The sequence below is a fragment of the Phocoena phocoena genome, chromosome 12 (assembly GCF_963924675.1).
Source record: "Phocoena phocoena chromosome 12, mPhoPho1.1, whole genome shotgun sequence".
Lineage (NCBI taxonomy): Eukaryota > Metazoa > Chordata > Mammalia > Artiodactyla > Phocoenidae > Phocoena > Phocoena phocoena.
In genome coordinates, this window is record NC_089230.1 from 18,822,480 (window position 1) to 18,847,205 (window position 24,726).

The window sequence follows — 24,726 nt, forward strand, 5'->3', positions numbered from 1 at the left end:
TTCTGCAAGCAGTGTGGCACAGCCAAAAAAATAAAATAGGGGAAATGCTCAATCCTCCAATGAGCTTGCATAGCTCACTGCATTGACCCCACTGTCTTCCCTCCTCACACTTGAAATGCATGTAGTCATCATGACCTTGGCCTACCTTCAATATGTTATAGGGATTAGCCCTAATAAGCCACTTTTTATTTTCCGTAAAAATGATTGGTCCTAAAGCGTTCTGTTAATCACGGCTCCAGGAGGAAGTTATCTCAGGAACCCCTAGCAGGAAGAGCTTCATTTTTACGAAGGATGATAAGCAACTTGTATATCTGTGTCTTTTGGATACTGTGGTTCAAAGTCAGAGTTGCTGTCCATCTCTAGCCACAGAACGTAATCTCATGACATGTAGTTTGTTTCTAAACACAACTTTGACTTTATCTCATTTTTCCCTGCCCTTATTCTACAAAATTTCTATTTTGTAAAAAGTCATATTGTAACTGTCACAACCAAGATGAGCATAAGGAGATATGACAGCTAAACGTAACGTAATATTCACTGAATGGTACCCTGGAACAGAAAAAAAAAAAAGGCATTGGGTAAAAATTAAGAAAGTATGAATAAAAGATGAACTTTAGTTAATAAAATGTGTCAATATTGTTTCATTAATTATAACAAATCTAAGGCACCAATATAGCATGTCAGTAATGGAGGAGCCTGATTGTGAGGTATGTAGAATCTCTGCACTATCCTCACGACTTTTCTGCTAAGTCTAAAACTATTCTACAAAAGTGTTTATTTAAAAAAAGCAAGGCATATATGTCACCTTATACCATAAATATGGTACCTTATACCATACACTTATACCATAGCTAACTTTCTGGAATATTTATTTTCTGCTCATTTCACTAAAAGTCATATTGTTGAAACTTCTGTAGGTTGCCTTAAATAATTATTGGAAAAAAGCTAGTTATTAATGCATAAAACACATTCAGACACATATACATAAACTTTTGTTAAATGGTCTAGACTTATGTACAGATTTTCATAATATCTTTAGTTTATATGTGCTGTGCCAAATAACTAGAAGACTTCGGCTTAGTTCCTTCATTACACATCTTGATTCATCTATTATTTATCAAGTTTATTATTTTTTTTGTTATGAGAACTTGTAACACCTATTCTCTTAGCAACTTTCAAATACGCAGTACAGTATTATTAACTACAGTCACCATGCTGTACATTGCATTCACATGACTTATTTTATAAATGGAAGTTTGTATATTTTTTGTTTGTGTTTTCATTATTATTTATTCATATCACCTATTTTTTTTAAACAATAATACCTAGGTATATCCTCAAAAGTACTATTTGACTTTTGTTTGTATTCTTCCTTTTCAATAAACTTAATTCTAATAGCTATATAACCACACCTCTAACTTGATCACATCTCTTTACAGTCTAGGACTTAGGCGCTCATGATTTAATCTTACCTGCAAGCTGAAGAAGTCACTAATGACATATTTTAAAGACTCAAAGGCCAAGACTGATTTCCTTTATTGTGTACAGATTTTAAAATGAGAAAGTACAAGTGTATAACAAGAATTTAAAAAGTAAAAACAATTTTAATTTCAAGAAGGGGCATTCTGATAAAGGACGTCTTGGAAGATAAAAGTTTTAAAAATTATAAAATCTGAGAAAATATTCAGCCTCAGTGATAATAAGAAAGGTAAAAATTAAAATGACACTAATTTTCACATATTATTTTAGGAATTTAAAAAAGTGTAATGCCTAGTAACAGTGTGCCAGGGACTCGGATAATCCTGTGAAGAAGGTTGCAGCTGAGAATTCTCAGCCATTTGCTACATTACAATATCTTCTTACCCTTTGAACGTAGAGACTTGGAAAACTGTCACTTAAGAGAAGATGATGCAGCCAGGCTGAGGCCATTTTATACCTAGGGGTTGATGTAAATAAATTACTATGAGAAGAGGGAAATATAACCTTGAGACATTTAACAACCTTTTTACAATGTCATAAGAATTTGTGCATGCTTGTTATTTTGCAAGAAATAACTGTGTTGCTAAGAGGTAATATTGACCTCTCATGCCCCACATGAGAAAGGAAATCCTATCACTGCCCTTGAATGTCAATCAGCTTAGGTCAAATCTAGGAAGAAAGACCCCTCCGTTAGAGCAGTTTGCCGTGTCTGACTATATAGGAACCCCTTTCTTTTTGTCCTTCCTAAGATGGGAATAAACTCCAATTTCAGAGCCTTTAACCAAAGACGTCACTAGCGGAAACATGAAAACTCTGTACAGTAATACCTAATTATTACTTAACCTTACCTTAATCAGAAAAGAAAGGCATTTTGTTGACACGCCCTTCTGGCTAATGTCTCACTGTTTGGAGTTCTGAATCTTTCATTCACTGTTTTAATAAAAATGACCTACAATTAATTTAGCCCCTGGTAAAGAGGAAGAAAATTTTTCTTCATCTTTGGCAAAAATATATCAAGGCATCTTGACACAGTAATTCTGTCAATTAAAGGTCTGAGTTTAAAATTCCAAAACTTTTAGCCATACATATATTTTAGGCACATAAGATTATGGCTGTAGTGTTAATCTTGGTTTAATAGTTTTATAGATTGTATTATTGCTCACAAATATTAGATGTCTTTCCCTTGGGATGGATTTTTTTTTTTTTAACATCTTTATTGGGGTATAATTGCTTTACAATGGTGTGTTAGTTTCTGCTTTATAACACCTTGGGATGGATTATATTTCCTCCCTCTAGTGGTATTTGGCTGGACCATAGCAGTGGCTTTGATCGATTAAATGTTAGTGAAGTGACATGTACAACTTTTAGCAGAAGCTTTAAATCTAGACCACACTGATCATGCTACAATGATTAATGTTCCAGATAGTAGCTGTTCTATAAGACTGGCTCCCAGAGTGCCAAAGACATGGAGTAGTCTTAACTAACACATAATGAACATGTAGCATGAATGAGAAATAACTATTTCCTGATATAAGACATTAAGTTAAGGGTAATTTGTTATAACAGTATACCCTAACTTATTCTGACCAAAAAGTAAATTGGTACCTAAAATTAGGTGGATGCTACAACAACAAAAACAACAGTGAATCATAAAACATGAAGCTTATAGAAACAGGTAGCAGATGGCAAGGAAACTATGACCAGGATCCAAAGGGGCATAAATTCACTATTATACAGTGATATAACATTCAATAACATTGTGACTTGTGATAACTTGGAAGGCAGGTATTTTATCAAATGAGCTTTCATATTTAGGTAAGGAGGTAGGAAAATTAAATTTTCCTACAGAGATGAAAGTAAAATGGATTCTCATTTCCAATTCTTAAAAGATAAAACTGAGAAGGTCTTTATGCTACAAAGGGCAAATGAAAATTCAGCATCATGACAAAGACCAAATCAAAACTCATATTGTTATACTAAAATCTCTTTAGGAATTAATTTGCAGCCATAAATTTTTCAGATGAACAAAATTGCTAAGAGAGAAGAGGCAAAGACTGGTTTTTCATTAGAAGTCGGTTAGGCTCAATGTTTCTAAAATTAAGACTAGAAGGTGAGGATTCTCTAAAAAAGAATTGTAGGCATAGCTACTGGCACATGTTGTGATGGATAACCTAGTTAAAAAGAAAGCTACATTTTTTGAAAGAGTTTTACAAAGAAAAAAAAAGCTACCAGCCTAGACTAAAAGATATTGTGACCACTGGAGACTTAAAATGGTCTTTGTGCCCCAACATTTTAGGGCCAGGAAGCAGACTGAAAAAGTTGCTTGGCCCCCAAAGAAGACAATGCCAAATGCCTCATCAGAAGACACCAAAAAGGATGATTGAAAAGGAGGGACCTTACTGAGACTGGATGCAAAGTCCATGGAGAACACCAGACTTGGAACTTCTCCCAGGGAAAACATCAGAGCTCACTCAGAGAATGTTTCCCAATGCCAGTAAGGGACACTTGGGCTATCTTCTGAGTGGAATTTTAGAATTTCTGTGGACCAATCACTGCTGTGTATCTCTAAGACTTTGCCTTTTCCAACATGATTATTTTTACAATTCTTTCATTTCTCCCCCATTACGCACTGGGTGCAGAAGGACAGCTAACTTGTCTCTCTCACACATGGGACCATGAAAGAAGAGCCATGTTCGGCCTGTTGTAAAGAATTTTATATGATCCTAAACTTTGAGCCTGATCATTGGATGGGTCACTTGCATTGTCTCTATTGGAGAGTAGATGAACGTATTTTGCAGGAAGAAATTAGATTTATCTAAATAATTTATCTAAATAATTTCAACCAGAAAGACAGAGTATGGTAGATCTATTGTTGTTCACAAAATATCAATATTTGCTGCCTTTTCCAAGGAAAGTATGATACTTCTCCACTCACTGATATCAGGTCAGGCTGATGTAACTTTCTTTGGTCAATGAAATATTATTAAAAGTAGTGAATGTCAATTCCAGGTAGAAACTCTAAGAGCCAGCACATGATTTTCCATACCCTCTTTTTCCTCTGTAGTAATGGGCAATGTTCCAGACAGAATCTTCACTGTCAGCTTGGTTTTGCAGTAAAGATAACCTGGAGAAAAGGCACAGAAAACCTGCAGAGGAAATGGGACCTGAGCCAGAACTAAGTCTGTACTTTGAAGGTACTGGCATTTGGGGTCATTAGTTACAGCCCAGTCTATCTAAACTGATTCATATTCCTGTTTCCATATCTCCAAAATGAATAGACCACGGAGGAAATAAAAAGAAGTTACTTTTCTACATTCTACTCCTAGGACTTGACTCAAAAGAAATGAAAGCATATGTCCAAAGACTTGTAGATGGATGTTCATAGCAACTTGATTGGTAATATCAAAAACTATAAACAACTCAATTGCCCAACACCAGGTGAATGAATAAAACAGATTGTGATATATCCATATAGTGGAACACTACTCAGCAATTAAAAGGAATGAACCATTGATACATGCAGTACAATGATGAATCTCAAAATAATTGTGCTGAGTGAAAGAAGGCAGACAAAAAGGAGTTCACAATGTACAATTCCATTAAAGTGCAGAAATTACAAATTAACTCTAGTGACATAAAACCAATAAGTGGTTGCCTGCTGATGGGGGTGGGTATGGGTAGAATATATACAAATATTAAACCATTACCTGCATAGTTGTATACTTGAAACTAACATAATGTTATGTAAATTATAAATAAGTAAGTAAATAAATAAACAAATAGAAATTGATATAAACAGACACTAGTGGCTACCACATTTGACAGTGCAGGTCAAATGTATTAATAAGAAATAGGCAGGATACAAAATTAATATACAGAAATCTGTTGCATTTCTATACACCAACCTCAAAGTATCAGAAAGAGAAATTAAGGAAACAATCCCACTTACCATTGCAGCAAAAAGAATAAAATACCTAGGAATAAATCTACCTAAGGAGGCAAAAGACCTATAGTTGGAAAACTCTAAGACACTGAGGAAAGAAATTGAAGACAACACAAACAGATGGAAAGATATACTGTGTTCTTTAACAATGTTGTCAAAATGGCCATACTACCCAAGGCAATCTACAGATTCAATGCAATTCCTATCAAAATACCAATGGCATTTTTCACAGAACTAGAACAAATAGTTTTTGAATTTGTATGGGAACACAAAAGACCTGGAATAGCTAAAACAATCTCAAGAAAGAAGAACAGAGCTGGAAGAATCATGCTCCTTGACTTCAGACTATACTACAAAGCTACAATAATCAAAAAAGTATGTTATTAGCACAAAAAACAGACCCATTGATCAATGTAATAAGATAGAGAGTCCAGAAATAAACTCACACACTTATGGTCAATTAATCTATGACAAAGGAAGCAAGAATAATATACAAAGAAAAAAAGACAGTCTCTTCAGTAAGTGGTGTTGGGAAAACTGGACAACATACTTGAGTATGTTTCCTAGTGGTAAATTCCATGCAGTGTAAAAGAATGAAATTAGAATACCTTCTAATACCATATACAAAAATAAACTCAAAATGGATTGAAGATCTAAATGTAAGACCAGATACCATAAAACTCCTAAAGGAAAACATAGGCAGACCACTCTTTGACATAAATCGCAGCAATACTTTTTGGATCTGTCTCATAAGCAAAGAAAATAAAAGCAAAAATAAACAAAAAGACCTAATCAAACTTAAAAGTTTTTGCACAACAAAGAAAACCATTGACAAAATGAAAATACAACCTACTGAATGGGATAAAATATTTGCAAATGATATGACCAATAAAGGATTAATACCCAACATACATAAACAGTTCATACAACTCAACATCAAAAAACAAACAACCCAATTAAAAAATGGGCAGAACCGAATAGATGTTTTCCAGAGGAAATGCAGAAGGCCAACAGGCACATGAAAAGATGCTCAGAATAGCTAATCATCAGGGAAATGCAAATCAAAACCACAATAAGATATCACCTCACTCCTGTCAGAATGGTTATCAACAAAAGGAACACAAATAACAAATACTGGTGAGGATATGGAGAAAAGGGAATCCGTGTATACTGGTGGTGGGACTGTAAGTTGGTGTAGTCACTGCGGAAAAGAGTATGGAGGCGCCTCACAAAACTAAGAATAAAACTACCATATGACCCAGCAATTCCACTCCTGTGTATATATTTATAAGAACAAAAACAAAAACACTTATTTGAAAAGACACATGCACCCCAATCTTCATGGCAGCATTATTTACAATTGCCAAGATATGGAAGCAACCTAAGTGTTAATCAGCAGATGAATGTATAAAGAAGCTGTGGTATATCTATATCTATACACACACACACACACATGCACACACACACACTGTGGAATACTACGAAGCTATAAAAAAGAATGAAATGTTGCCATTTGCAGCAATGTAGATGGACTTGGAGGACATTATGCTAAGTGAAATAAGTCACACAAAGAAAGACAAATACTGTATGATATCACTTATATGTGGAATCTAAAACAACAACAACAACAACTAGTGAGTACAACAAAAAAGAAAGACTCACAGATATAGGGAAGAAAGTAGTAGTTACCAGTGGAGTGGGGGAGGGGCAATGTAGGGGTGGGGAGTGGGAGGTACAAACTATTAGGTGTAAGATAGGCTGAAAGATGTATTGTACAACATGGGAAATATAGTCAATATTTTGTAATAACTGTAAATGGAAAGTAACTTTAAAAATTGTATAAAATTTTTAAGAATTAAATTAAAAAATACAAAGAAAGGAAGTAGGCAGATCCATCAACCAAAATTTAAAACAGAAAAGAAATAGGCAGACCAAGACTATGCTTATAGTACAATATTATTTTCAGGACTTCATCTATGTCTAATGAGATTGGTCTAAGAAATTATGATGTCTAGATGTGAAACAGGTCAGTTTATTTTCATTCTTCCAGCCAAAAGATATAAACACACCTGCTATGGACTGAATGTTTGTGTCTCCTCAAAATTCTTATGTTTAAACCCTGATCTCCAATGTGATGGTATTTGGTGATAGGGATTTGAGGAGATAATTAGGTCTTGAGTATGGAGCCCTCATGATGTGATTAGTGCCCTTGTGAGAAAAGACCTCGCTTCCTCTCTCCATTCTGTGATGAAACCAAGAAAAGGGCCCTCACCAGAACCTGATCATCCTGGCACCCCTTATCTCAGAGTTTCTAGCCTCCAGAACTATGAGAAGTAAATGTTCATTGTTTAAGCCACCAAGTTTAGGGTAACTTGCTGTAACTCAAAAGGACTAGGAACTTCTAAGGCCTTTGAAACTTATTTCCATAAGGCAACTTCTACCAGCACAGTCCAAGAACCTATGACAGTTTTGTTTTAAGGGTGTTTCTTTGGCTCAGCTGTAACTGTGACCCATTAATCAGCACTTTCTGTATGCACAACAGAATTCCTAAGAATAGTTTTACTGCCTTAGATCAGGGGGCTTTGAAATCTTCATTGCCGGATCTATAAAAATGTTTGGCTTTGCTCCATGAGATATAGGGCGCAATATTGTACTATTCTTCTTGCAGCGAGGAAAGACTGAGAACTCTACCAGCGTTGAGTTGAGGAATTATGTTCCTTAGTTTATTTAAACCAACTATTGCTCCATGTGAGGGTCATGGGATATAGGGTTATGGAGACTCATTATCAGTCATCTATTGCCACAATAATGCTGCATAACAAACTACCCCAAGCCTCAGTGGCTTAAAACAACAGCATTTATTTAGTTCATGAATCTGGGGGGGTCAACTGGGGTGTTCAGCTGCTCTGGGCTGCACATGACTCATCTCAGCTGGGCTTGTTTATACGTCAACAGTAAGCTAGCGGACTGGCTGGGAATTGGCTTACTCAGAATGACCACAGTAGAGAAGTTATCTTATTTCTGCTCCATGTTATTTCTCACCTTCTGGAAGGCTAACTCAGGCTTGTACATATAGCTGAGGGAGGACTCCAAGAAAGAGAATGGCAGTATGTCAAGCCTCTTGAGACCTAGACTTGGAACTAATAAGCTGTAAGGTCAATCCAGATTCACGACGTCATGGTTAAAGGCTGAGGATATTCTTCAGGAGTGCATACTGGTATTTGGGCTTATAAAGGCAAAGAGAAGTTATTACCCTGGGACCTAATGGGCTGAAGTAAACTGGAACCTATTTCAGTTCATAGATGATCTTAATCTGGATCAAACTGTAATGGACCAATTTCATACAACCGTACATAATAAGTGAATACAAAACAGAATGTTCATAAAGTTTAAAACCTGATGAGGCAAAAATATTATAAAAAGTAGTACCAATCTAAAAATTGTGAATGGCAGTCTCCAAACTACTGGGGCAATAATACACATGCCCGGAAGGTCTTGAAATTTTGTCCAATCAGACTAGCTGTCATTATCTTACTAGTGCTTATCTATTGGTAAGCATTAGAGATGTCAACAAAATTCTTTCATTAAGTCTTGGATAATAACCAAGTACAAGGATATACTAGCTTTAAAAAGCATTGTGACAATCTGTTCCCCACTGGTACAAAGAATAAGGGGAGAAAGTAAAATTATGGTTGTAAATACACTAGATTATGAAAAAGGCTGGTGAGTATATAATGAACCTGGTATATTCATACAGTTAATATGCTGCCAGCCACAGCAAATCTTAATATTGCCATATTTCAGCAAAATGGTAATATTTGTTTTCAAGGAAGCACAAAACGGTCATGTTTGTAGAACAATAATTACATATTTAGTAACCTACAGTGAGGGAACAATCCAAAAATAGTAACAACAAAAATCATGAAAACTCTCTGTACCATATTTAGTGTTGTTTTGTTTTGTTTTCTGTTTTTCTTCTAGTCATTTGTCTGTGTGTGTGTTCATTTTTTTTAACATCTTTATTGGAATATAATTGCTTTACAATGGTGTGTTAGTTTCTGCTGTATAACAAAGTGAATCAGTTATACATATACATATATCCCCATATCTCTTCCCTCTTGCATCTCCCCTCCTCCCACCCTCCCTATCCCACCCTCTAGGTGGTCACAAAGCACCGAGCTGATCTCACTGTGCTATGCAGCTGCTTCCCACTAGCAATCTATTTTATGTTTGGTAGTGTATATATGTCCATGCCACTCTCTCACTTCATCCCATGTCCTCAAGTCTATTCTCTATGTCTGTGTTTGTATTCATGTCCTGCCCCTAGGTTCTTCAAACCAATTTTGTTTTTGATTCCATATATATGTGTTAGCATATGGTATTTGCTTTTCTCTTTCTGACTTACTTCACTCTGTATGACAGTCTCTAGGTCCATCCACTCACTACAAATAACTCAATTTCATTTCTTTTTATGGCTGAGTAATATTCCATTGTATATATGTGCCACATCTTCTTTATCCATGCATCTGTTGATGGACACTTAGGTTGCTTCCATGTCCTGGCTATTGTAAATAGAGCTGCAATGAACATTGTGGTACATAACTCTTTTTGAATTATGGTTTTATCAGGGTATATGCCCAGTAGTGGGATTGCTGGGACATATGGCAGTTCTATTTTTAGTTTTTTGAGGAACCATCATACAGTTCTCCATAGTGGCTGTATCAATTTACATTCCAATCAACAGGGCAAGAGAGTTCCCTTTTCTCCATACCCTCTCCAGCATTTATTGTTTGTAGATTTCTGATGATGGCCAGTCTAACCGGTGTGAAGTAACACCTCACTCTAGTATTGATTTGCAATTCTCTAATGATTAGTGATGTTGAGCATCCTTTCATGTGTTTGTTGGCAATCTGTATAATTTCTTTGGAGAAATGTTTATTTAGGTCTTATGCCCGGTTTTGGATTGGGTTGTTTGTTTTTTTGATACTGAGCTGCTTGTAAATTTTGGAGTTTAATTGTTTATCAATTGCTTCATTTGCAAATATTTTCTCCTATTCTGAGGGTTATCTTTTCGTTTTGTTTATGGTTTTTTTGCTGTGCAAAAGCTTTTAAGTTTCATTAGGTCCCATTTGTTTATTTTTATTTCCATTACTCTAGGTGGTGGATCAAAAAAGATCTTGCTCTGATTTATGTCAAAGTGTATGTTCTTCCTATATTTTCCTCTAAGAGATCTATAGTGTCCAGTCTTACATTTAGGTCTCTAATCCATTTTGAGTTTACTTTTGGCTATGGTGTTAGGGAGTGTTCTAATTTCATTCTTTTACATGTAGTTCTCCAGTTTTTCCAGCACCACTTATTGAAGAGACTGTATTTTCTCCATTGTATATCCTTGCCTCATTTGTCATAGATTAGTTGACCATAGGTGCATGGGTTTATCTCTGGGCTCTCTAGCCTGTTCCATTGATCTATATTTCTGTTTTTCTGCCAGTAACATATTGTCTTAATTACTGTAGCTTTGTAGTATAGTCTGAAGTCAGGGTGTTTGATTCCTCCAGCTTCATTTTTCTTTCTTAAGATTACTTTGGCTATTCAGGGTCTTTTGTGTTTCCATACAAACTGTAAAATTTCTTGTTCTAGTTCTGTGAAAAATGCCATTGGTAATTTAATAGATTGCTGTAGATTGCTTTGGGTTGTAAGGTCATTTTCACAATGTTGATTCTTCCAATCCAAGAACATGGTATATCTCTCCATCTGTTGGTATCATCTTTAATTGCTTTCATCAGTGTCTTATAGTTTTCTGCATAAAGTTCTTTTGTCTCCCTACATAGGTTTATTCCTAGGTATTTTATTCTTTTTGTTTCAATGGCAAATGGGAGTGTTTTCTTAATTTCTCTTTCATATTTTTCATCATTAGTGTATAGGAATGCCAGAGATTTCTGTGCATTAATTTTGTACCCTGCAACTTTACCAAATACATTGATTAGCTCTAGTAGTTTTCTGGTGACATCTTTAGGATTCTCTATGTATAGTATCATGTCATCTGCAAACAGTGACAGTTTTACTTCTTCTTTTCCAATTTTTATTCCTTTTATTTCTTTTTCTTCTCTGTTTGCCATGGCTAGGACTTCCAAAACTATGTTGAATAATAGTGGTGAGAGTGGGAAACCTTGTCTTGTTCCTGATCTTAGAGGAAATGCTTTCAGTTTTTCACCATTGAGAGTGATGTTTGCTCTGGGTTTGTCATATTTGGCCTTTATTATGTTGAGGTAGGTTCCCTCTATCCCCACTTTCTGGAGACTTTTTATCATAAATTGGTGTTGAATTTCAACAAAAGCTTTTTCTGCATCTATTGAGATGATCATATGGTTTTTATTCTTCAATTTGTTAGTATGGTGTATCACTTTGATTGATTTGCATATATTGAAGAACCCTTGCATCCCTGGGATAAATCCTACTTGATCATTGTGTATGATCCTTTTACTATGTTGTTGGATTCTGTTTGCTAGTATTTTGTTGAGGATTTTTGCATCTATATTCATCAGTGATATTGGTCTATAATTTTCTTTTTTTGTAGTATCTTTGTCTGGTTTTGGTATCAGGATGATGGTGGCCTCATAGAATGAGTGTGGGAGTGTTCCTTCCTCTGCAGTTTTTGGAAGAGTTTGAGAAGGATATGTGTTAGGTCTTCTCTAAATGTTTGATAGAATTCACCTGTGAAGCCATCTGGTTCTGGACTTTTTTTGTTGGAAGAGTTTTAATCACAGTTTCAATTTCATTACTTGTGATTGGTCTGTTCATATTTTCTATTTCTTCCTGGTTCAGTCTTGGAAGGTTATACCTTTCTAAGAATTTGTCCATTTCCTCCAGGTTGTCCATTTTATTGGCATAGCATTGACTGTAGTAGTCTCTTAGGATGCTTTGTATTTCTGTGGTGTCTGTTGTTACTTCTCCTTTTTCATTTCTAATTTTATTGATTTGAGTCCTCTCCCTCTTTTTCTTGATGGGTCTGGATAATGGTTTATCAATTTTGTTTATCTTCTCAAAGAACCAGCTTTTAGTTTTATTGATTTTTGCTGTTGTTTTCTTTGTTTCTATTTCATTTATTTCTGCTCTGATCTTTATCATTTCTTTCATTCTGCTAACTTTGGGTTTTGTTTGTTGTTCTTTCTCTAGTTCTCTTAGGTGTAAGGTTAGACTGTTTATTTGAGTTTTTCTTGTTTCTTGAGGTAGGCTTGTATATCTATAAACTTCCCTCTTAAGAACTGCTTTTGCTGCATCCCATAGGTTTTGGATTGCCATGTTTTCATTGTCATTTGTCTCTAGGTATTTTTTGATTTCCTCTTTGATTTCTTCAGTGATCTCTAGGTTATTTAGTAACGTATAGTTTAGCCTCCATGTGTTTGTGTTTTTTACATTTTTCCCATGTAATTGATTTCTAATCTCATAGAGTTTTGGTCAGAAAAGATGCTTGATATGATTTCAATTTTCTTAAATATACTGAAGCTCGATTTGTGACCCAAGATGTGATCTATCCTGGAGAATGTTCCGTGAGTACTTGAGTAGAAAGTGTAATCTGCTGTTTTTGGATAGAATGTCCTATAAATGTCAATTAAATCTATCCGGTTTATTGTGTCAATTAAAGCTTGTGTTTCCTTATTAATTTTCTTTTTGGATGATATGTCCATTGGTGTAAATGAGGGGCTAAAGTTCCCCACTATTATTGTGTTACTGTCAACTTCCTCTTTCATAGGTGTTAGCAGTTGCCTTATGTATTGAGGTGCTCCTGTCTTGGGTGCATATATCTTTATAATTGTTATATCTTCTTCTTGGATTGATATCTTGATCATTACGTAGTGTCCTTCCTTGTCTCTTGTAACATTCTTTATTTTAAAGCCTATTTTATCTGATATGAGCATTGCTACTCTAGCTTTCTTTTGATTTCCAATTGCATGGAATCTCTTTCCATCCCTTCACTTTCAGTCTGTATGTGTCCCTAGGTCTGACATGGGTCTCTTGTACACAGCAAATATATGGGTCTTGTTTTTGTATCCATTCAGCCAGTCTGTGTCTTTTGGTTGGAGCATTAATCCATTCATGTTTAAGGTATTATTGATATGTATGTTCCTATTACCATTTTCTTAATTGTTTTGGGTTTGTTTTTGTAGGTCCTTTTCTTCTCTTGTGTTTCCGACTTAGAGAAGTTCTTTTAGCATTTGTTGTAGAGCTTGTTTGGTGGTGCTGAATTCTCTTTTGCTTGTCTGTAAAACATTTGATTTCTCCATCGAATCTGAATGAGCTCCTTGACAGGTAGAGTAATCTTGGTTGTAGGTTCTTCCCTTTCATCACTTTAAATATATCATGCCACTCCCTTGTGGCTTGTAGAGTTTCTGCTGAGAAATAAGCTGTTAACCTTATGGGAGTTCCCTTGTATATTATTTGTTGTTTTTCCCTTGCTGCTTTCAATAATTATTCTTTGTCTTTAATTTTTGCCAATTTGATTACTATGTGTCTCAGTGAGTTTCTCCTTGGGTTTATCCTGTATGGGACTGTCTGCGCTTCCTGGACTTGGGTGGCTATTTCCTTTCCCATGTTAGGGAAGTTTTCGATTATAATCTCTTCCAATATTTTCTCGGGTAATTTCTCTCTCTCTTTTCCTTCTGGGACCCCTGTAATGCGAATGTTTTTTGCATTTAATTTTGTCCCAGAGGTCTCTTAGGCTGTCTTCATCTCTTTTCATTCTTTTTTCTTTATTCTGTTCCACAGCAGTTAATTCCACCATTCTGTCTTCCAGGTCACTTATCCATTCCTCTGCCTCAGTTATTCTGCTATTGATTCCTTCTAGTGTATTTTTCATTTCAGTTATTGTATTACTCATCTATGTTTGTTTGTTCTTTAATTCTTCTAGGTATTTGTTAAGCGTTTCTTGCATCTTCTCGGTCTTTGCCTCCATTCTTTTTCTGAGGTCCTGGGTTATCCTCACAATCATTATTCTGAATTCTTTTTCTGGAAGTTTGCCTATCTTCACTTCATTTAGTTGTTTTTCTGGGGTTTTATCTTGTTCCTTCATCTGGTACATAGCCCTCTGCCTTTTCATCTTGTCTTTCTGTGCATGTGGTGTTTGTTCCACAGGCTGCAGGACTGTAGTTCTTCTTGCTTCTGCTGTCTGCCCTCTGGTGGATGAGGCAAAGAGGGTTGTGCAAGTTTCCTAATGGGAGGGACTGGTGGTGGGTAGAGCTGGCTGTTGCTCTGGTGGGCAGAGCTCAGTAAAACTTTAATCCGATTGTCTGCTGATGGGTGGGGCTGGGTTCCCTTCTCCTTGGTTGTTTCGCCTGAGGCAACCCAACACTGGAGCTTACCTGGGCTCTTTTGTGGGGCTAATGGTGGACTCTGGGAGGGCTCACACCAAGGAGTACTTTCCAGAACTTCTGCTGCCAGTGTTCTTGTCCTCACAGTGAGACACAGCTGCCCCCTGCCTCTGCAGGAGACCCTCCAACACTAGCAGGTAGGTCTGGTTCAGTCTCCTATGGGGTCACTGCTCCTTCCCCTGGGTCCTGATGTGCACACTAATTGGTGTGTGCCCTCCAAGAGTGGAGTCTCAGTTTTCCCCAGTCCTGTCGAAGTCCTGCAATCAAATGCCACTAGGGTTCACAGTCTGATTCTCTAGGAATTCCTCCTTCTGTTGCTGGACCCCCACATTGTGGGGCTCAGAACCTTCACTCCAGTTGGTGGACTTCTGTGGTATAAGTGTTCTCCAGTCCGTGAGTCACCCACCCAGCAGTTATGGGATTTGATCTCATTGTGATTGCACCCATCCTATCATCTCATTGTGGCTTCTCCTTTGTCTTTGGATGTAGGGTATCTTTTTTGGTTAGTTCCAGTGTCTTCCTGTTGATGACTGCTCAGCAGTTAGTTGTGATTCTGGTGCTCTCACAAGAGGGAGTGAGAGCACGTCCTTCTACTCTGCCATCTTGAATCAATCAATCTCACAATGATTAATTTTTTACAAGTTAGACTTTGATGTTTTAGTTAGTGCTTTTCCAACACATCTCCAGTCCCTTGATATACTCAACTAATTAAGCAGTGATGTAGACTTTGCATGAAGTACTTTTTAATTAGCCACAGTGATTCCAAAACTATTCAGCCTGAGCTCAGGAGCCTTAATATTCAAACTGACAATCCAGAGCATGTAAACTCTTTATTTAAATAGTGACATCTGAAATTAAGCTCAATAAAGGTTTCTATGGAAACTAACGGCAATATCAAAACTTTGCAAAACACCAAAATGACCCAATTAGAAGAGGTAAAAATAAATTTCAGAAAGTGTAGCTATGAATAGTATGGAAAGGTTACTTCTATTTCTTTACATTAATTTTCATAAGTGTGTCTGCATATTCATTAGAAGACTATGGAATTCATTTAATATTCAAGAATATCAAGTAGATAAGAATGATACATGAAGTGAAATTTTATGTTGACCTGCAATAAAACTGAAGCCAATTCCCTACACAGATTAAAACTGAAGAGTAAGTTTACATGAATGTATGCACACAGACATAAAATGCTACGATTTTTGCAGCAGAAAAGATGAATAACTTTTATGAATTAGTTCCAAGTACAGAAGTTAAATAAGCCTTCTCTCTTCCTTAGAACTAAGAACAAAGGGAAATATTTGCTGAACTTGACTCCAGAATGAAATGCAAATAAAAACATGTTTATCAAATTTTATAATCAAGTAAGAAGCTCTTAAAAATAGCTTTGAGAGTCAAGCATAATATAAGAACAATTCACAAGTGTGCCAATCTTTTTTCCTGCTATGAATGTTAACCAAGTTTAGATTTTAACCTTGACATTTGCATATAGTGTGACAAATGAAAACCCAAAGTATTATTGTACATGGCTGCAGAATTCTAACTTTTGTTTTGAAAGCTCAGGTCTCAAGATATTTTCCTGGAAATCCTTAAATAAAGACATTAAAATATGTTTAAAAAGTAATATTCTGAACTCTACTAATGAAACACAGTATCAAAGTGACATATACAGTTGTATCATTAACAGGCATCTCAAGCTTAACTCATCTGAAATTTAGCTCTTTCCCTAACCTGCTTTTCCTGGAGTCTTCCTCATCTGAGTCAATGGTGACACCTTCTTTTCAGTTGCTCAGACCAGAGTCATTTTTCACAATTCTATCAGCAAATCCCCTCAGCTCTCATTCAAAATATCCTCAGAATTCAAGCACCTCTCTCCATCTTGCTTGCCAAAACCATGGCCCAATCCACCACACTCTCACCTACATTATTACAGCAACCTCCTAACTGCTCTGCTTCCTTCTTCTGACTTTCCCCCTTTTGTCAAAACTTAAAAACTGCAGCAAGAGTAATTCTGTTCAGAAAAAGTAAGGCTGATCCTGTCTCAACTGTGCTCGAACTTCCCAGTGGCTTTCCATCTCTCTCAGAACAAAGCCAAAGTTTTCACAAGGGACAGTTAAGTCCTGCAGGACCTGTTACCCTGTGTGCCTCTCTGACTTATCACCTGCTATTCAACGTACTTACTGGCTTCAGTCAGTCTGAGCTCCTTACTGTTCTCCCACTAAGCCGGGCATGCTGGTGCATCTTTTTATTTGCTATTCCTCTGCTTGGAATGCCCTTCCCAGGTGTTTGCATGGCTCACTCTCACATCTTTAATCAAATTTCTCCTTCTCAGTGAGGCTTTCTCTGGCCATTCTCTTTTAACATGCTCTTATGATCACTTAAATGAGAATATATTTTGCTTAATTTATTTTTGTTCTATTTATTTCCCTGCACTGAAATGTAAGGTTATTGAAATAGTTGTTTTGTTTTCTCTTTTGTTTTCTGCTGTATTTCCATCTCCTAGAATAAAGCCTTGCATATACTAGGTGCTCAATAAATTTTGTTGAACGTTGAATCAGTGAAATATATTTCATTTAGAAAAATAATAGTCCTAAGTTTTCCTTAAATAAAGTAAAACTCATTGACAACAACATAAATTAACTGATCAATACATTAGTAAGAAATGACTGAGATTCCAGAGATCAGTGGTGTACAGGTTCTATGAGGGTTACAAGAACTCCCTATCTTCAAAGATCTTACAGTTTAAGAAAACAACATTCATTAGAAAACAATAAAAGACAATCTATTACTAAATTCTAAGTCCAAAGTAGTCAAGCACTGTGGTATTTAGGAGGTGAGTGTTCTAATTCCATTGCTGCCATTAACTAAATGAACCTAAGGAAATGTTGCCCCTTTATCCTCAATGTCTTCATTTTGCAAATAAGGAGAATGCACTAGGTGGCTTATTGGTCCACTAGAATTCTTAACTTCTATTGGTCTATTATTTGAGAGAAGAAAGAAGTCAGTAGAGATATGTGACAGAGGTGGTTAGCTGTTCAGCAACTCTTTTCCTCTTCTCCTAGCTCTTAGCCTCCCAAGAAGCCATAGCAAAGAATTTCTAAAAACCTTGATTGATTGAAAATAGATTCACACCAAGCAGTTTCCCAGTGAATTCTGCTGAATTTTATCAAGTTAGACACAAATCACTGCATTTAAATATTTCGGTATTTTTAAATAATTTTCTAATATCAAAATGTGAATGTTATTAAAAGTAGAAATAGTTTTTGTCATTATTCTTACCCTGTCTTATAAAAACTCATTGTCTTTAGTTGTTATTTATCTATATCATGCGTATTATCTGTTTTGATTTGCCCAAAGAGACCACAAGTTTCTCTAGGTCAAGAGTCATGAATTATACACCTTTCTGTCCTTTTTTTGGGGGGGGGGGGCTGCTGTATTCAGTGCTTTGTATGTGCTATGTGAATGAATGGGTTCTAGACATTTCTAAATAAAATCTTCTCAGTCTAGTGATAGGAAATATGTGTCACATCACTGTGCTACAATACAAATTTGGTCATGGATAGAGTCTTTAATGCTCTGGTTGTTCCTGGTGCCAGGGAGAAGGGAGACATCCTGTGGAGTTCATCAAGACCTGAAAGACCTCTAACAATGCGCCACCCTTCTTTGGCATGCCTCTAGTGAGTAGTGCATGGGAAGTATCTGTCCCTTCTTGTCACTTGTGCCCATATACACCCACGTTGGTGGTGTGCCCCTAGGTGACATCTTATCTTCTGCTGACTTTTATATCAAAGCAAGTCCTAAAGAAGAAAAAGGGATCAAACCAGTGCTGCTTACTTATGTCTGCGGTTAGCATCTCCTAAGCATGCCTGCAATACAATCTCTTCCCTCTGGCCTGAATACTAAATACCTGAATTCTCAGTTTCCTTTTCCTTTATTTATCTTTTCTTATAACTTGTCCCACTAGAGACCAAAGCAGTCTCCACGTTTCCAGAATATAGAAACATGAATCCTTGGGACGATACACACTCCCTCCTCATTTTAGCTATTTTATAAATTAAGTTGGCAATTTAGTTCTTGTATCTCCAGCCTTGGCACTTTCTATACTTATTGAACAAACTGGAAGAGATGTCCAAAATCTGAGTTGTGATGTTGTAAACACGAGTTACCTGTGCAGATTCTTTTAAAGTTGGGATTTTCCAGAATGTGTCCTGGTAGGCGGCACTGGAACCGATGTTGCCAGAACTCAGGGAACCAGGGATTCCGTGTATTAGTGTCCAGCCTCAGTTTCAGGAAATAATCATCAAAGGACCTGACTTCTGGAGACTGCAGCTTTATCGTGATTCCCCCGTTGGCTTCCACCTCATAACCTTCAATGACTTCATCTCTGTCTGCCCAGCCATCACTAAAAAATGCAGGGATTGGGGTGGGGAGAGAGAAAGACAAAAGTCTCACAAATAGAGCTATGAGTTTTGCATGAATGAAGCAATTCAGCAAGATTTAAAGTCTATTTTAAGCCAACATTGCTATCCATCAATGACTTTTTAAAATTTTTGTGGAGAATAGAAAATTATAGAATCAAAAGGTCTTGTTTGTTTTTCACAGTAGTGAAAGTGATGATGAAGATGATGACAGTAACAATTACAAGAACTAATGTTTATTGAGCATTTATTTACTAGTCACCAGATTCTGTACTACTCATTTTTACTGAGTCAGATGTTCGGCAAATAGCTGAGTCCTGCTGGATCCTGGATACGGATCCAGGCAGTCTGGCTCCCAAGCCCATTGCTCTTTACAACTAGACCACAAAGCCCATCGGTTGTTCTCCAAACCTGAAGAAAATAAAACCCAGGTACTCAGGACCTTCTCAATAAGAGCTAGGCAAGGTATCAAGGTTGCAGTCAAGACCATTATACGAGCTGCATTATATAGCGTAGAAAATTGATTTAGCTTAGAAACATGACACAGATTTTGTTCCTGGACATTGTTCAAATTTGCATCTCTTAGAAATGATCAGATGCTTTTTTTTTTCCCTAATGTTATTTCAAAATAACAGCATTAAAAGAAAACAATGACTCCCCAAAATAAAAATAATTCTCCTGCTCACTAAATGGCAGTTCACTGACATTTCAGTTGTAGGTTCAAATTTTTTAAGTTTGTTCACTTTCTAGAACATTCACATCTGCCATGAGGGATATATCTCCAGTTTAATTCAAGTGTAGTTATGAGCTAGGCCCAACCTCATGTGAGTGGCTATGATTCTTTCCCAAGAGGGGGTCAAAGAAAAATTGCACCAGACAGTGTTAAAGAGGCAAAGAAGACTTTATTCAAGACTATTTCAATAGGCCAAAGATACTGAACTCAATTCTGCTGAAACAAAAGGTAGAAGTGCTAGGATAAGCTAGTGAGGAAGTGCTGGCTGACACTGAGTGAAGCTTGGTCAATGTGATTAAACCATCTCTGTTTGATAATTGTCATTTATCTAAATTAGGCTCCCACCTTCCCACAGAAACTGGGCGATAGGGGTCTGCTATCACTCTTTTTATGATCATATTTTAAAGGGATGGCTCCCAGGTGCCTGAGAAAAAAGTTTCTCTGTTGTAAAGCTAGCAAGAGGCTGGTAGAAATTTTACATTTCAAAGGGGCAGAGAAAGAATTGACACTGGCATGCCTTTAAAAGTAAAAAGCTGTGACAAAGTGAGAGAATGGCATGGACATATATACACTACCAAACGTAAAACAGATAGCTAGTGGGAAGCAGCCGCATAGCACAGGGAGATCAGCTCTGTGCTTTGTGACCACCTAGAGGGGTCGGATAGGGAAGGTGGGAGGGAGGGAGACGCAAGAGGGAAGAGATATGGGAACATATGTATATATATAACTGATTCACTTTGTTATAAAGCAGAAACTAACACACCATTGTAAAGCAATTATAATCCAATAAAGATGTTAAAAAAAAAAACTAAATACTCTAAGAAAAGGGAATTCTTGGGGCCCAAAGTAAGGAAGAAATTTGCCTAAATTCTAATCAAGCTTTGGAGAACATTAAGAGTGCCTTGGTCAAGGAGTGGATATATTCTTCTACCCAAAGAGTAGGAAGAGGTAGCCCTGCATGTAGCCCTGCAGTTTCTGGAACACAACCATTCAGTCTCTGCCAGAGAAAGTGTTTTATCACTTGCTTCTCACAGAGCAGAGAGCTGGGCCGAACACATATGACAGACCATAGCTCATTCCTCTCTTTGTTACCTGAGACCAATTTAGATAAATGTGTCCTCCACTTAGCTGAGCTAATTGGTATAATTTCGTTCCAGAATCTTCCCAGTGAACCACACAGGAGCTACATTTTCAACAGATCAAATACAGAAGGTAAGCTGACTTAATATGATCCAGAACTAAAGGAATTTTGAGGTAAGTTGTAGTCTAACCAGCCAGACCAGAGAATATCTATATGCTTCTTCTAAATCTGCTAGAATATAAATTTTAATATTTTGTATGGACCTTTCTTTTCTCTTTTTCCTCCTTTCTTCCCTCCCTCCCTCCCTTCTTTCCTTCCTTCTGCATTTACCTAGCACCTACTATGTACCAGATGCTCTGCTATGCTCAGGATTCAGTTCAGAATGAGAAATATTATTCTCTTCCCCCTAGTGTTACAGACTTGTGGGAAAACAGACGTTAAACAAGAATTTCAAACACTGTGGAGGTAAAGAAGGAGAAGTGACCAAAACTATGGGAAGGAGGGGCTTGGGTCTAACTTAGTCTTGTGTGTATGTATGTGAGTGTGGGTGAAGAAAGGTGTGATTAGGAATGGTTTTCCTAAGAAAGTGATGTCTGGGCTGAGAATCAAAGGATGAGTAAGCATTAGTCAGGTCCAGACAGGAGGAGGGATTGGTAAAGAAAATTCCTGATAGATTATCTAACATATAGGAAAGAGCAAGGCTCATTCAAAGAATTTAGAGTGTCTGTTCATGGGAGCACAGAGAGGAGTTAGCAGGAGATGGGGATATGGGCAAAATTCCACCCTGAACTCTTCTGAGGCACATTCACAGCCTCTAGCAGCTTCTGCTGCTACATCTGTCTCCCAATTTTGAGTTCATTTTCTATCTGGGGTCTGGATATGAAACTGCATAATGTGAATAAATGGGGTGAACATTTAACAGGAAGCTACATGTCTTAAGTATTCCTCACAAATATACAAGACTACTTATTTCCTAACCCCCTCAACATTTTTTTTTTTTTTGCGGTATGTGGGCCTCTCACTGTTGTGGCCTCTCCCATTGCGGAGCACAGGCTCCGGACGCGCAGGCTCAGTGGCCATGGCTCACAGGCCCAGCCGCTCCGCGACATGTGGTATCTTCCCGGACTGGGGCACGAACCCGTGTCCCCTGCATCGGCAGGCGGACTCTCAACCACTGTGCCACCAGGGAAGCCCGCCCTCAACATTTTTATACAACAATTCTTTCTTCACTTCCCACAAAAGCATTGTTCTAGTCCTATGAAATTTCACAATCCAAACTTATAATAATAAGATTTTTTCCACTCAATAAATTCTGATATTAACAACAAGGGAATATTATTTCTAATTCTACCTATTACAACTTGACAGGAGCTTCAGGAGTGTTATTTTGCATTATATCAGTTAAAATAATTTAAAAGCTAATTGATAGTAAAAAAAATAGAAATGCAATAGTATTCATTTAAAAAATTGTACAAAAACATTTTAGAAAATCCTATTTACATTCAGTTAAAATAATTACAGTCTAGAGAGTAAAGCAATTTGATTTGTGTAATGAATTCAAGTGATTGTGTATACCTGATAATAAAACTATAATTCTTTAAAAATAATCCAAAGTTTACCATATAACCAGGGACAGAAGAAAAGCATAATAAAAACAATATTTTCAAAAACATATGTAAACAAGCACAACATTACATATATTAAAATGCTAACTGTATTTACAAAGGTTGAAGAAATGTAGGATAATGTAACATAAGTCAAGTGATGCCAATTATGAGAAATATTTTGGAGGTAATGGCAGCTTTTTCAATAATAATTGAGACTAGCTTTATTCATTCAACGCTCATTCACTAAGAGTCTTGTATGAGTTAAGCATTTGCTTACTGCTTTGATACATTGCTCAAAAGTAGAGGCAAGGCCCTTGCCATCAAGGCAATTACAGGGGTGGGATAGTCTGGCCGCTGAATACGCAATAGCCACAGAGCTGCAATCCCTGGGAAGACAGGCTACAGAAGCATAGAGAAGGGGCAAAGAAGTCATGCCAAGGGAGATTTTGCCCAAGGGGAAATAACATCTAGGATGAAACTTAAAGGAGGAGTTGAAGTTGCACAGGTAAAGAGGGAGATGGGATAGAGACCAGCTAAAGAGGGAACAAAGTTCTGGAACAACAGCAAGGCTTTCAGTTTACTTAGAGTGTGCAAGGTAAGGAAAGATAGGACAAGCAGGGGTGAGATCTGGAAGAACCTTAACATCCTTGTTAAGGGTTTTGGATTTCATTTTTATGGTGGTAAGAAACTACTCAGATTTTCAGCAGGAATATGACACAATTAGATTTGTTTTAGAAGGGTTTTTCTAGAAAGTACCTAGAGTGTAAGTACTTGTGAAGATTCTTTGGTTCTAGAATTCTGAGGCAGAAACTGTAGAAACAAACACATAGACATGTGCACACACACATGCACACACACAGGCTAATAACATTGTATTATGAAGGCACAGTGGCAGTGTTGATGAATCAGGAATTGGGGTAGTGGTCACAATTAGTTTATATTTAATTTTAAAATTAGTTACTGCCAATTCACCATGAATGTAGAGCTAACACAAAATGTAGGTCTGTTTATTTAATTATCTAGGATAGGCATTTAGAGGTCACTCAGCCTACTGAAAAACACAAGAGAGGGTTAGGGGATGGAGTCACCTTTTATTGTCCTATACATCTGGAATTATTATAGAATTCAAACAGAAGCCTTACTTCTAAAGCTACTCTGTTTCAGTGGAAAACGGAGGCTGGGGAGAGAATGGGAAGGTATCAAAAGACAAAAGAGGAAGAATGAAGGGAATTAATTCTCAAGGAGCTGAGGCTCCTTGTAAGGATGAAGGTCAGATCAGGTTTCCTTACTTCCCATCTGCTCCTGACCCCTAAACCCTAACCCACCTCTGGCACCCTGAGCCTGGAATCATCTGCCACCCGGAGACTTGTAATTATCCTCCTCTCCTAGCAGAAATGTAGGGCAGCTACTGATAAACATTGCACACAGCCATGCAAATGTGGAGGCCCCTCCTAAACCTTCTACAGACCATTTCTCATGTATCAGTTACAATTTCAAGCCAGTGTGAAAGAAGGGTGGGCCAATGCGGAATTACTTGTGGACAAGTAGGTCTTTTGAATTCCTTCAAATTCTACTGCCAAGGTAGCACCCCATTTTGTCTCTCATTCAATTAACCCGAAGAGACAATATGAAGTAGGAATTGTTTAGTTAAACTTTCTAAGCCTCTGTTTCTCCACCTATAAAATGGGAATGGAAATGGTATCAACTTCTTAAGAGTTGTGTGAGAATTAAACTAGAAAATCCATATAAAACACTTATCACAGTATGTAGGGCATGATGAAGTCTTACTAGACATAACAGTTCTTTACCATCAATCTTCTTATGATCCAACCAATGTACTGAGCTGTATCGACATGTAGGAGAGACTTCTCTACAAAAGTGCTGCCCACAGTGTGGTCCAAAGATGGGTGCCAGTTCATGAACTATTTTTTACCAGTTGATGAGGAGAGACTGAGAGGAGGCATTTAGAAAAACCTACAGCAGTTAGACATTGTTGCAAGATCTAAGAACATGACTGGTGGACTCATGTCTTTGAATAAACAGGGTTTAACCACTTTGTTTTCCAATTCATATAGTGAATTGCCCATGCCTCAAGCC

At 37.0% G+C, this 24,726-nt stretch overlaps 1 protein-coding gene across 2 annotated transcripts in view; it reads right to left on the bottom strand.

Annotated features, from left to right (window-relative positions):
* The window catches only part of GRM1 (glutamate metabotropic receptor 1), a 356,991-nt gene that overhangs the window by 95,880 nt on the left and 236,385 nt on the right, over nt 1-24,726 (bottom strand). For both annotated transcript variants that reach the window (XM_065888534.1, XM_065888535.1), the window contains exon 3: nt 18,957-19,192. In XM_065888534.1, the coding sequence (XP_065744606.1) occupies nt 18,957-19,192 (236 nt within the window). The remainder of the gene's footprint in view (nt 1-18,956; nt 19,193-24,726) is intronic.